At 38.6% G+C, this 13509-nt stretch overlaps 1 protein-coding gene across 2 annotated transcripts in view; it reads right to left on the bottom strand.

Annotated features, from left to right (window-relative positions):
• The window catches only part of NLGN1 (neuroligin 1), a 276627-nt gene extending 273940 nt beyond the window's left edge, over window positions 1–2687 (bottom strand). The window contains exons 1-2 of one of the 2 annotated variants that reach the window (XM_021396559.1): window positions 1888–2687; window positions 1402–1461 (exon numbers count right to left, since the gene is read on the bottom strand). In XM_021396559.1, the coding sequence (XP_021252234.1) occupies window positions 1402–1461; window positions 1888–2380 (553 nt within the window). In that variant the 5' untranslated portion in view covers window positions 2381–2687. The remainder of the gene's footprint in view (window positions 1–1401; window positions 1462–1887) is intronic. The other variant, XM_021396560.1, reaches the window with a different exon arrangement.

Here is a 13509-nt window from a genome sequence, read left to right as displayed (position 1 = left end):
CCTGATTATCTTTGTTTCCAACTTTGGCAATCCAGCTTAAGCAATTGTATTTTTACAGCACTGAGAAAAGAAATTCCCCAATAGAAACATCAGAGGTTGACTCAAAGCCCAATGCTTTAAAAACAAATTGAACTGCCTTAAGTAACGGCAAGTGGATTCAGACATCTAAAAAAGCATACGCTGAGCAACTACAATTAACAATTAATAATTAACATCTAGCTGCAATTAACAATCAGTAAGAACTGCAAGAGCAAAAACCTCGGAAAATAAGGCCACCTTCATTTAGATGCCTAGATCTGAGTTAATAGAGCTGAATCCTGCCTGACTTTGCACCATTTCTTGCTATGACACTTCCCTAAAATATATTTGTTCTGGAGTAACAGCAGCATATAGCAACTTACAATAAAAATACGGATTACAGGTAAGAGGTATCTACGTATTTCCACACAGCTCTGGTTACCCTAAAAAGCACTCTAGATTCAAGCACAGACCAACAATTACACAGCACATTTTAGAGATAATAATAAAAAATAATAACTTGTTGCAAAACAAATGTGTAAAGTAGTACAAAATTAATACTTTAAAGTTGTTACCAAATACCTGCTTGAAACCAGTACCAAAATATACCTTGCACGTCTCATATCAATTGCCTTGGGGATTTGGAAACGTCCACAAAGAAAGCTGCAAATTTTCCCATGCTATCTAACACTAAAATGGTAGAAGCCAAGGTTCCAAAACACCCTAGTTTCCAAACTATCACATCACAATATTTTAACATTTCTCTACACCCCTATTAAGAGATTTGTGGTTTTATAAAGAGCCGTAATCACACAATAAAGAAAATCAGCACTCACTTTTCGAAACGTGTAAACGAAAAGAAGTGTTTCATAAAAATGTTCCAGGAAAGTTAATGTTGGTTTAAGAAAACAGCATGGATTGCATAGGAAGTCAACACAGATTTTCAGCTCTGCTACAGTACCTAATAGCCATCAAACTACGCCGCTGGATTATAGAGCTGTGGAGTGCCAGCAGCTTCAGTGGCTCCCAAGCATGAGAGCCACCTCCTGTGCATGCATATACAACACAGAGTGTCAGCATACGAGGGACAGACACTCCTCTACACCGCGAAGCCATGACAGAGAAGCTGCCAATGGGGTCAGTACAGGACAATGAAAGAGAGATGATCAGGTGCAACCAAGTTCAAGCTTTACAAATGTTATCTTCTCATCTGCTTTATGCAGTCCTCTCTTTAAGTACTTTTCTGGCTTTATTACGACACGATGGACCATAACCGTTCACTTTACAGCATCAGCAAATCAACCTCTTTCAGCTGTATTATATGTTCCTCCTTTGCAAGGTTTCGATTTTTCCCCCATTTTTTTTTGTCCACTTTATACATACCTCCTTTTCTACAAATTTTCTTGCCGGGTTTTCTGGCACATTCCTTGGATATTCTTTTGACTGAAAAATGAATAGAAGACTAGAAAATAACATGGAGCTCCGTCACAGACAGTAGGAGCATGCAACACCACTATCTAACTCAAATATGACCTGCTTTATTAGGTGTGGAAGAATCTCAACTCGTGGTGCCTGCACATGCAATGGATAAGATGTTGATGCATCTTCCCAGAAGTCAGTGGGTGGCAATGAGAATTAGGCACCAAATTTGACCTAAAAATACACGTGCTGTGGGAGAAAAGAAATGAGTGTCGACAGAATTTTGTTTTAAAAAAGGACAGATGCATACAAAGAAAAGCAGCATGCATACATGTAGTATGCTGGCATGCAACAAAGAAAGCCATGCTAACAGTATACATGAATTAATATTGTTAGAACGTAGAACAGGAAAATAAAAAGATCTCCCTGTTTTGCCTGCTATTAACTCACCATCCTCGGTTGGGACATAGATATTTAAATAGAGGCAGTCTTCATTCTGATCTTGTACATAGGTGGAAACTACATCCAAGTTATTAGTAAACCACACGGGAAGCATGACTTCAGGCAACCTGCCTTCTATAATGTTCTGGGGACACACTGGAGCAAACTGAGTGGTATTTTTGATATCTGCCCAGGGAGATGGAGGCTCAGGAGGTTGAAAGCGGCGCTCCCCTGTTGGAGGGGCAGCATACGGAACCCCGAGAAACTGAATAACAGGCCCCAAAATTTCATTATTTAGTTCCTTCTTAATCCCTCTTATCTTGCCAAAGTTGGTGGTCACCACTGGGTTGGTATCATCCAATTTTTGGGAGGACACAGCTGCAGCGTGAAGCAAAAATCCAAGTATAGAGAAAGCAAAAGTGGCATTCAATCCCATGTGTAGCAGGCGGGCTATCAGCGCTCTCCATACACAGTTCAGCCACATGGATCTTGGAAAGGCCATGGTCCCACATTAGTTGTGTGACTACAGTGAAGCAATCTTATTTGTATCCACTGGTGTAAAAAGAGGGCGACCAAAGGAAACAGATCAAGTTTCCTAAATAGGAGCCTGTCAGAAAAATCTCAAAAGGCTTTTCACGCGGTAAGTATCTTCCATTGATTTCACACTTATTGAAGCTGCATCTTCACTCAGCACTATTTATCAGACTACATCCTATTGACAATTCTGTTTTCCATAGCAGCAATATGAAGAGAGCGGCCATTTACTGCAGAATCCCCTCTTATAAATCAAATCCAGTTAGCCGCAGGTCTATATCCTGGAGAAAATGAAAATAAATCATTAGTATGAAAGAGCTAATATGAGCAGAGTGATAACTAGATGTTTCACAAGTTATGTACATCCATTAATAGTTGCTAGAGCCATGTAAGTAAAACTGCACTAGTTTATGGGTCCATGAAATGGTGGGTGAAGCACTGATTACTGGATTATCCATAATGCCAACCTGTTGAATTTACACAGGTTTTTCAGAAGGAACAGATCTGACAGAAAGCACGTTTTTAAAATTCACCTTGTCAAGAATAAGCACTTTGCTGCTGGCCTCATTACGTACGTGCTTATCTTAATATTTTATTCAACTGAATCACCTCAAAATCAATTCTCACCTTATTCGCACTAGTTACCAAAAAGAAAGTAATTTTTTTTTTTAAAGCAAAAGAGTGAAATTAAGATATACAGGCATACTGAAGACTCAAATGCATTTTATTTCATCAAAAGCAGATGACAATACAAACATTTGTGCATTTAAAAATACAACTTCTGATTCAAACATGAGGGCAATTGGTATATTTTTATAAGAACAACACAAATTACCACGCTTTGTATGGCTTTCTTATCCCTCAAATTTCTAATAGCTAATGAAATGCACCCAAACTGTGGCAGCGTGAAACATTCACAGTAATGATGAAGGTCCACAATCTGCTCCCATCAAAGTGAATGGAACCTCTGAATTTGCACAGAACTACGACTAGACATCAGTGTTTTCCCCTGAAAACTGATCTGGAAAAGGGTATGAACAGGCACATTAAGGATGGAGCAGTATATCACAATGTTTACTTCAGACCAGTCCCGCGTTCCTTTTAAAACTGCTCACAGATGAAAACGCACCATGAACACTCCATTCCTACCATTCTTCTTTTACAATACAAACAATAAATGCTCCCATAGGGCAGTGGAAATCTTATCTTTCATATACCCAAACGCTGACTGAACAGTATCCTGGAAAAATCACCAGTTAGGATCAGGGACTGCATCATCTCAAATTCCAGACTCTGTTTTCAACCACGTTAGCTCAGAGGTTGTCACACAAGGCTGTGTTCCAGCACTTCTGAAAATTACTCAGTGCATATCATTATATCTTCCATATGCACGTTAAACATATTTCTAACACGATTTACAATATCCTATTATTTAAAATGCAGCGTGATACACAACATAGCAGTGTAATCTTACGCTCCCTATTAAGCAGTGTGTAAAGCACAAGAAATGTGTTTTGCTTTGCATAGGAAACATTTTAAGCCACCTGCTTTTCAACAGCATTGGCAGTTTTAATGAGAATTGTTTTTTTTTATCATGTCTATACACATTGGAGAGAGAATTCAAAAGAACGGCTTGTCTAATAGTCAGACTACCCTGCAGTTTGGGTTATTAAAAAGGAGATTGTAAAAGCTATATAGGACAGCAGGAGATTTGGTTCATGTCTAGCATTCCTTTAGCTCTGAACAATCTATCTCAGGAGGCAATAAGGAGATAGATGAAGCTTTTCCACAGTTTTCTCTCTCCTTTTCTGTCTCTGCTAATTCTAACACCTTCACTGTGAAACTGCATTAACAAACAGGCTTATACCCTTCATCCTCCAGCTTCAAACTCTCCGTGTTTGCTGGAAACACACCAATTTAGCTGCAGAAAATAATTCCCCTGAGTTAACGTATGTGTTTAATAAACTTGAACAGAATGGCATGCAAACAGTTGCCTCTCAGGAAGCTGTTGCTTTGTAGCATTTCAAATGTTGAAGGTAGTGGGACATCACTTGAGAAATAGTAAAGACAGAGATGGGTGCTGGAGCAGAGGCCGCTTCGTGCAGCTTTGCTGCTCTGAGCTGAAGTGCAGTGACGGAGCAGGAGGTCATGGAAAGATGGAAGTTTATTCCTCACTGGTGTTCTACACCTCCATACATTTAAATCTTTTCCATTATGTCTTAAAATCGATGTATTTTTCATTTCTGTCAGGAGTAGAAAAATACACTGTGCTCTTCCTAAGACTCTGAGGTCCCTCCATGTGCAAATAGCAGGAACTTCATTTCACTACCTCTGCTGCTAAGTTGCATGCTTAGGAGAAGGTCTGAGGAGAAACCAAACCCAACATAGCTACATCCAACAACAGCATCCTTTCATTTCAAGCTACTCAGCCTGCTCAACATGGAGAACTACCAAGTCACTACTAACAATTCACCCTATAAGATACAGACCAGTTTTCAGCTCTAAGACAACTTTCTAACCCACTTTTGGATCCTAAAACAGTAAGTTTTAATGACAACAATGGAAATCACAGGAGTTAATCAGAACAGAGACAAAATTCAGATTGTAAGACTAGGGCAAGACTTCTTCCTTCAAATAATAATTTTAGTTCAGAATAAGCTATGTAAATTCAAAGCAAATCATAGAGCCAGGCTACAGTTTTAAGCTCATTCATCTTGCTGCTGCAGCTGAACTTCTCTGCTGTGATTAAAAGTTCTGGTTTGCTTCCCTTGGATGAAGTTTTGCTCTAAGACAGAAACTGGGCTAAACTGATAAGACTAAATTGTTTGGCTATTCTCATTAATTAATTCTTGGTTACTAGCTAGCTTCAGTGAATAGATTCTTAAGCAACGCAAGACAATAAATTGTAAGGCTTTGCAAAGTCGTAATCAACAGATTTGTATTGCATTCATAACTTAATTCTAGGTTTGTGTTTTTCCCCATTAGGTAACAGTTTCTTGCTGATAATCAGATAGGTCGAATATCTAAGGCCATTGCTGGCTGCACCGAGGCTACAACAGTAAGAACACTAACTCACACAAATAAGGAGACCGAGATTACTCAAATCTTTTGAGAATTTTATGCCAAAATTTCATACCCAGAACTAGGTGGGAAGGCAAAGTGGGGATGCCAGCCTGGAGTTCAGTTGTCTTAGTTGCTCAGCATCAGTGTTGGACACAAAATTTTCCTTAGTCCTCCAGCAGATGATCTACACAGGACTTTCCCCTGGTATCCAGACTCCAAAGGACTGATCAGCAGTCAGTGGAGACAGAAGCAGTTAACAGGAGGGGGAATAATCTGGGAGATGAGCAGCACAATAAACCAAAGAGCAACTATGATCAATTTGAGCCAAGGTATAAAGCTTTAGCGACAGAGTACCGTAGATCTGAGGAGGACGAGGAGAAGCATTTTCAGATTTTTTATTGTCTAGATGTGAGGATCACAATTGTTCCCTGTGGTAACGCAAATGAATTCTACTGTAAAAGGTATTTGATAAAGTCTTTCACGGTCTTTGGAACAGTCTATGCTATATGGAGGTTTTTTCTATCATCCATTATTTGATTATCTTCCTTTCTGAATTTAAATTACTTTATAGCTCAGATGCTGAAATACTTTAGAACAGCACTTAGTATGCTGAGGAGCAAACAGCCCAAGATAACTTCAGAGTATCTTTGCATTTCCAATGACACAGGGCATCCCACAACCAGTCGCATCTGCTGCAAACTGCAGCAGCCAAACTCCTCTTTGTCACTCTTGCACAGAGCTTCAAATCTTAAGGGATGTCTTGAACTGTACCACCTGTCAATAGCTCCAGCGGATTAATAACACCTTTGGTGGGATGCAAGGCTCCTGGCCATATGCCAGGCATTATTATGTCTTTACACCACTGGCTGCTTTCTTTTTAGCTGAAGATGTACTCGGTGACTTGATATTCATGCTTAAAAATTCCTTTCCACTTCAATTTTGCTGCTAAATCCTAATTGCACAAATATTCATAGAAAGTGATCGTAAGAGTTTTGAACATCACGCAATGCTGCTTCATCTCAAAACACAAATACAATTTTGCAGAACCAACTGCATTTGCATCCATTTTTCCTTACAACAGTCTCTACTTACGACTAAGAGCCTAAAGATGTTTTGTGTCTCTAAAAGGAAACCCATGTTCTGAAGAACGCTATGATCCCAAACAGGAACGCGGCCAGCGAAACAGAAGCCATTAAAGGGACAACTCTGACCTAGGGTGAACACCGGATCGGTGTGACACACCGATTGTCAACATGATCAGGCAAATCCTCCAGAGACGTATCATGAAATTTCCCATCTCTTCTTTCCCATTTCAAGTTGGTAAAGGGAAGTGTTGTTTCAAATAAGGCGTATTTTCTCGCCGTGTAGTAGTAATCATTTGGAAACAGACCTCGCTTTTGGGTACTTCCATAAATACTTGGTTGAGGGAAGGGATTTACATGTGTTTAGTCCAAGAAATGAACTATTTGCATTCTAAAAAGTAGGTCTATGCTATGATAAGAGAGGAGACTGCAATCCCGAATCACGCACACCTTAGAAAGGCACAGATCTGGTGGAGTTTGGGGAGCTTCAGAAAGCAGCTACAAATCCAAACCTATTGACATGCACAGCCTTTGCTGAAACTGCCAACAAGGGTACAAATAAGACATTATTCTGATGGGGTCACGGTCCCACCCCACATTAGTATGAGATTACAAGCGTTATGCTACACAGGTCCGCAAACAATCCAGGGGTAGGGATTTCCAAATGCTTCAAGCTGTGTCAATATATCACTCACAGATCAGAGAATCTGATTCCTCAATGTAACTCACGTTTGCCTCTATTTAACGTTACCTTTTGTAGACAAGACCCTACAACCAAATTAGTAAAAAATACAAGTGTATATATATGAATACATTATTCAACACATTGAAGCACAAATTAATGAAAAGTTGAATTAAACTGAGTAGATGATATAAGACTCATTTAAATTGCCATGTGCTTTTCAGCTTTGCTATATTTTTGTTCTTCCCCATTAGTGGGAATATTCACTAATGCTAACTCATTATTAATTAGTATTTTCATGATCAAAAGATCTCTTTAAATAATTTCTGCATCTTGGTTTGCCAAAATAAGAAGACTTCTGATCATAATTTTCTATTAAGATGTTTTTGAATTAGACAAATTAAATGCATAAAAAGAAGAGGGTCACTTCAGTCTTAGTATCTTCCATTTACTCATATCAATAAATCATTTTCTTAAAATAGTTCTACTTCTTAGCTGAAGTAATTGTTTATATTACCAGAAGTTGGCTACAATTTGTTAATGTGGACTGTAGCTATCTGACATTTTGCACAGTAAGTAGGTAACGAAATGGTGATTTTACCCATAACAGAAAGAATGGGTAACTCTGTCACTTATGTGTAAAGTTTTAGACAGCTAAGTAATACAGATTTAAATTAAAAATGACAGATGCACTGGCGTGGAATATAATGGGCACTGAAGTGAACCTTTATTCCTTTTAGCAGCTTACGGTTAACTCTTAAATGGACCGCATTTATACTCACATTTGAGCGCTAGAGCTATTCTGCCAAATGATCAGATGGCTATTGTGTTGATGGCAGCAGTGTGCTTCAGGACATGAAGAGTTTTTGACCTACTCTAGAAACTGAACTGAATTCCTGTTAACCATAGGTCACACTAGAGAAAAACAGATATTCTACACATATCTCTCATCGAAGATCTTCAATACCAAAATTGGCATACGCTACACTGTAAAGCCAAGTTAATTTAACTTTCTTCAACTAACACTTCTTCAAAGTGGTAACTAAAGCTTGGTATACTCTGCTAGAGTGATCAGGTGGGAATGGAGAACCCTGAAAGAAGGTGATCCTTCAGCGTCCCTTGCAGGTGAAAATGTTCCAAAATTAGTAACAAAGTTCATTACCTGCTCTACATTTGTGGCCAACCCTTGGTTCACTGTGGCAAGTCATAGGAGAAAAATAAATTGGATTTTGTTAACTACCTTTAATGCAGTTATAATACCAACAATAATACTATCTTTAATGGAAGATCATTACCTAAGGCAAATTTCCATATCAGATTCAGAAGAAAGATGCCACTTTGATTTTCCTATTTCAGGTATTAGGAATTCAAGATTAGAAAAGCTGAAATACAGTTATTACCATTTCTTTGCAGAGAACTCTGAAAACACAGATAATGGAATGAACTCGGATTGGTCTATGAATTGTTCTGCTATCAGGCTAACATACAATAACACTTCCAAAGCACACAAAAATCTTGTTATAGAGCTAGATCAATAGCTAGCTTTTTAATATGATGAATTAAAAAGAAAAATAAAAGGCAACAAACTTCCTTGTGGCACCAAAACAGCAAATGTCTATCCTACTGGATCCGATTCTGGTCTCCATTCCATCAGTGCAATCGAGATCAAATTCCAATCCATTATAAAAACCACAGAGGTATAAATATAATTTGTTAATCATAAACCCTGTATCTCTAACTCAGGTTCAAAAGTGCTCTTGAACGGTGTTACCATGCTTACAGAGCTATGGAGTGCACACTACATTTAGAGTGCAATATTGGCGTCATAGGGATCTATCAACTTGAGAGTCCATTTCCTGTGATGGAGCATTCTGTACATCTGTGACTTTACTTGTATTTCTTCCAAAATGAATTTCATGCTTAACTTGTTTTTCTTAATTAAACTTCTTTTAGCAGTTTCTAACATGTGCATTATTAAAACTCATTAGTCCCATTCATGCCTGCCTGTCATTTTTAGCTTCACATTCATGTATTGAAGTGCTCTGTTGCTTTATATAGGAAGCAAATTAAATAATAAATATGAGAACTTGAACGTTTTATGAGTGTCAGTATGAGAAAGTGGCTGCAAGGCCCATAAGGTTTCACACAAAAAAAGCATTACAGCTAAAGCTAACATGCTGACACATCTCTGATCTATAAAGTCTGCAGTAATGGTAGCAGTAAAGTGTTGTGCCATAGACGGGGAATTTTTCTCTCACGCGAAATAGAAATAGGATAGAGCGCAGACTATATTTACTGTTGTAAAAAAATTTCAAATAAAATTTCCCAAAAGCTTAGAATATAACACTATTAAATGTCTGCAAAGATTTACTCTTTCCATCTCACTTCACGTGTAGCTCCTATTATTCAGCTCCTTGTCCTGGTTTCATTCTCTACTACTCACTGCAAGAGTGACACTCCTTTAAGTTATGGCACCCAGTCTCAGATCTGCCCGTGGCCACGTCTTGGTCACGGTGACCACTATTCCAGTGACAGAAGTGCTTCCTAAACCTGCAGTGACTATTTCAGGGCTTCAGCCTCCAATGGAGGAATCAGCCTGGAGAAACAAAGCTCCACCCCACAACATCTATTTTACACAGGTCTGAAATTGTCAAAAATAATCACTGTGTTTTACAGTAGGGCTTCTCTGAAAGTAGTTGTTCTCTCCTCTTCAATATTTCTAACGCTACGTGCCTATCTAACACTCTACCGCCTACAAATATTTTTTTCGGAAACTGGCGGATGGGATTGGGAAGGGGATAGTTAAAGAAAGATTTTCAGCTCAGGTATTGCAGTGGAAAGTTTCAGAGAGATGGAATTAAGTAAGAGTACAAGATACAACATAAACGTATTCCCCCTCATTAAATTCCCAGAACCAGTTCAACAAGTGGGTTAATGGCATCTCGAGGCAGGTTGTGATTGAGTAGATTTAGAAAATATATTTTACATTGCCATTTAAGTTCTCTGCTTGGTTAAAAGGATATGAGTCACTTGAAATATAATATTTTAAAGTGTCCTTGATCATTTTTATGGTTTTACATGCACGTGTCGCTAATTTCAAAGCATTAGATTCTCCTTTATAATGGTGCAGAAGACCTAACCAAGCATCAATGGAAAGTAACAGACTACCCAAAGGCAGCACTAAAACTGATTATGCAGAAAATGTTACGAGAACAAAATAGAGGAATTCAACAAATGGGGGTAAGAGAGCTCCAATTGCTTTTCTTTTAATGGCCTCATCTGTAACTTGCCTATAGCAGTGGGGACAAAAAAAATTTCATCCCAAGGTATGCAGTGCAGATCTTTACATGGCTTGATTACCAAAAGGATATTTACAGCAGGTGCTGTGCCCCATGGTTTCACACCTAGGGCGTCCCCTAACACCACCTCTCTTTTTTTTAAAGAGCAAAGTAGTGTCTTAAAGTGGGTGCATGGGAAACCTCAACCATGGTAGTAAGTCCCTAGCCAGTCGCTTATCTCTTTGGGTAACAAACAGCACATCATTAGTTATAGTGATTCATGATTATGAAAATAAAGTTTGTTGGAAATAGTGGGGTCTTCAGAGGGAGGTGAAAACAGGCAGCTGAGTCACCAAGAAGTCAACATGATATCTCCTTGTAATTGTGGGAATTCAGTAGTCATTCTGGGAAACGCTAAGTCATCACTAGTCATTAAAACAACAGGATGTGTTTCAATATCCACACTGAATCAAAATATAACTTGTTGAAGTTTGCACATCAGCTCCTTTTTTGTATCCCCTGCCTCCCCACCACTTCCATACAAACTCCTCTGCAACAAGCAGGGAGCGAGGAGGCATCTCTCTCTGCATGCACATTCCTTCCTGATGCAGAGCTCAAAAGCAGGGCTGCTGTAATGGAAATGTGCTTTTATAACAGCATTTATTCAGCAGTCAGGATCTATTTTTGTCACTCCCCATTACATTTATCGTGGATGGATCTCTGGGACTAACAAGAAATTATATTGTTTACTGGATCGGATTGATTACTGCCCATCTTTTATTAAAAGAAATACCCAAAGGTTCCTACTGAATCTCTGGCAAAATATTGTCTTTTCACTATTTGCTTTCAAAGAATGTCTGTCTCCTTTTGCTCTTCTTTTTCACTATTTAATTTTTAAACAGTTTCTTTTTCATGTGATTAAAAAAACATAATAAATATGACAGCAAACAAATAATTCAAAGCTAGCCAAGGATCTGTAATACAGCTCCACGTCTCTATTAGAAAGGAATGTGTATTTGCTTTTAATAAAGAAAGGCATGCCAATCCATTACAAACTAAGACCATACCTAAGCCTCTGCTTTCTCCTCTTTTCCCCAGACTCCATTTGAACAATTAGAGTGGCTTGTGCTTGTGTGTATGCCACTAGATATTAAATATGCAAACTGATAAAAAAATAAAACTGCCACCATTACCATGTTCAAATCCTCCATTCATTTGCAAATCAATTTATCTGCCTACAGCTCTGTCCCAGTCTTTAAATAACCCTCCTCAGCAGCCTGCTCCACCTCCAGCCAAATAATCCCGAGCAAGCCCACTTTGTTAAGGGTGTTTCACTACCAACAGCCAGGAGATCTCCTTACCCTACCACAGAAAAAGGGGTGAGATACCCAAAGCAGCAGCAAGACAACACCTCTGCTCACTTCCATGCAACGTACTGCCTTAAACAGCCTGAACACTCTCTGGTGGCTTCGCTGCTACTTCACTTAATCACAAAACAGAGGTGCTCAGCCAAACCCTGCTTCCTAGTACACTTAGCGTGATTATCCTCAGCCTCATTTTTCTTCCTGCAGCCTGTATGTGGTTCGTATCAAATACACAGAATAAATGAGATTTGTCGTATGTGTTTAAGGACACTTCGACCACTTACTGCAAAACTGGTTTTTGCTACGTTGCTGCAATCTGTAGCTGTAGCCTAAGAAAACTGTTGTCATTTATCAAAAGTAACTAAGAAGTATCCTTCTTTGCCCATGCTTCATGCACCAGAGGGAAAAGGAAAAAAAGAAAAAAAGAAAAAAAAGAAAAGAAAAAGAAAGAACCACCCAAGCACTATTTCCAAACATGGCTACTTAGCTCTTGGCTCCCAGTCTGCAAATCTAATTTCAAAGATGCAAAAGTGGGCTGTGTGTTACAGCTGTTGAGCCCACACAAGTCTCAGTGCAGTCAATGGGAATCAGTATCTCTGAAAATCAGGGCCCTGAGTAATGAGCTCTATTTTTACATGCTCATTTATATCACGCTTGGTCTTGCACTTGTCAGGTGCCTGTAATAAAGTGCATGCAATTTCATAAGTATCTTTTTCTTCAGATTAAGCTAGTCTAGAAAAAAAAAAAAAGGAGAAAAGTGTTGCTCCTTCACCAAGCATAAAATCGAGATGCATCAGAAATGCTCTGACAGTAAAAAAAAAAAAAAAAAAAAAAAAAAAAAAAAAAAAAATTAAAACAACAACAAACAAACAAACTGAAGAAAAAAAGCAATGCAGGTATTCAGGGAGCCCAGAAAAGTTATCCGAAGCCTTATCACAAATACATGTTTTCAGACATGAGTGATCTCTTGAATGCACCAGTGCAACCTGGTCCCACTAAGGCTCTGGACAAATGCAAATACTGCCACAGTGGAAGTCAGCAGTAGAAAAAAAAAAAATCTTCCCAAGAACAATTTCTTACACTTCTGCCAGGGAAAAAGAAAAAAATCTGCTCTATTTCCAATTCACAGAACATCTCAACGTGCTAAAAGCAGGCACTTTGGTATTTATACCATCTATAAGATACATTTCCATCGTTTCCATTTTATACCAATGGTCCTTAATGCCATAGTTGTTAGAGCTCAACCAAACTGGCCTTCCAGAAAGCAAAAGCAGTGTCAAACTGAGATGCTGTTCCTTGGAAAGGTCAGCACATTTATGGGAGAAAATGGCCTGTCCAGCCAGTGTCACCTGCAGCTGCAGGAACGCACCGCTGTAATGAGGCTCTGTTTTCCTTTATTTAAACAATTATTTTAATGCAATTGATCTGGAACCATACGCATCCTTAAAATGATTTGAGATTATATCCTTTCTGCTGATTCCAAGGTAACTTTCTGGCTTTAATTATAAGTCAATTAATATTAAGTAATTTGACTGATTAATTTTAATTAAACCTGCTGAAAATTGATTTTCCTTCAGCAAGCCGAGATGAGACGAGAGCAATCGTCAGGAAAAGACGAAAGGGGGGAG

Source organism: Numida meleagris, chromosome 4 (assembly GCF_002078875.1).
Source record: "Numida meleagris isolate 19003 breed g44 Domestic line chromosome 4, NumMel1.0, whole genome shotgun sequence".
Lineage (NCBI taxonomy): Eukaryota > Metazoa > Chordata > Aves > Galliformes > Numididae > Numida > Numida meleagris.
The sequence above is the reverse complement of the archived record's forward strand: the minus strand, read 5'-3'. Positions and strand labels throughout refer to the sequence as shown.